The following is a 448-nucleotide window of genomic DNA, read 5'->3' on the forward strand; positions in this document are numbered from 1 at the left end:
TATGCACCTGTGGCCTAAGAATTAAATTTATTCAAGACAATGAACTGATTAGTTCAAGTACAGCAAATTCAAGACTAACAAAGGTGAAACCTGCTAACAGTTATGTAGATGGCATCAAATAGACTCATTTAAGAAAAAGATGAAATAAGTATAGAAAAAAATTCGCCCAAGTAGAAAATTTGTGAATTAAAAATCAATTAGCTTAATATTCTTAGACTTTATTGGTAACCTTGCATGAAAAAAACAAGGATTTTAATTTTCCCCTATATTTTTAAAGGATATCTTGGTGATCCAAGAAGAAATGTGACAATTCGTGATACTCATTTGATGGCTGTACAAAAGAAGGCCATACCTAGGCACGCAGCCTGCTACTTGGTTCGTATTTTGTTCTCCGAGGAAATCCTGACTTCCACCTCAGTAGGTATCAGTTCCCAAGGTTGCCAATCCC

The 448-nt window shown here is 35.0% G+C and overlaps 1 protein-coding gene across 1 annotated transcript in view; it reads left to right on the forward strand.

Annotated features, from left to right (window-relative positions):
* The window catches only part of BEND2 (BEN domain containing 2), a gene marked incomplete at its 3' end in the record, with an annotated part of 32,554 nt that overhangs the window by 25,191 nt on the left and 6,915 nt on the right, over positions 1–448 (forward strand). Inside the window, exon 11 of the mRNA XM_010861173.1 lies at positions 278–421. Within this exon, the coding sequence (XP_010859475.1) occupies positions 278–421 (144 nt within the window). The remainder of the gene's footprint in view (positions 1–277; positions 422–448) is intronic.

Source organism: Bison bison, unplaced genomic scaffold (assembly GCF_000754665.1).
Source record: "Bison bison bison isolate TAMUID 2011002044 unplaced genomic scaffold, Bison_UMD1.0 scf7180017857662, whole genome shotgun sequence".
Lineage (NCBI taxonomy): Eukaryota > Metazoa > Chordata > Mammalia > Artiodactyla > Bovidae > Bison > Bison bison.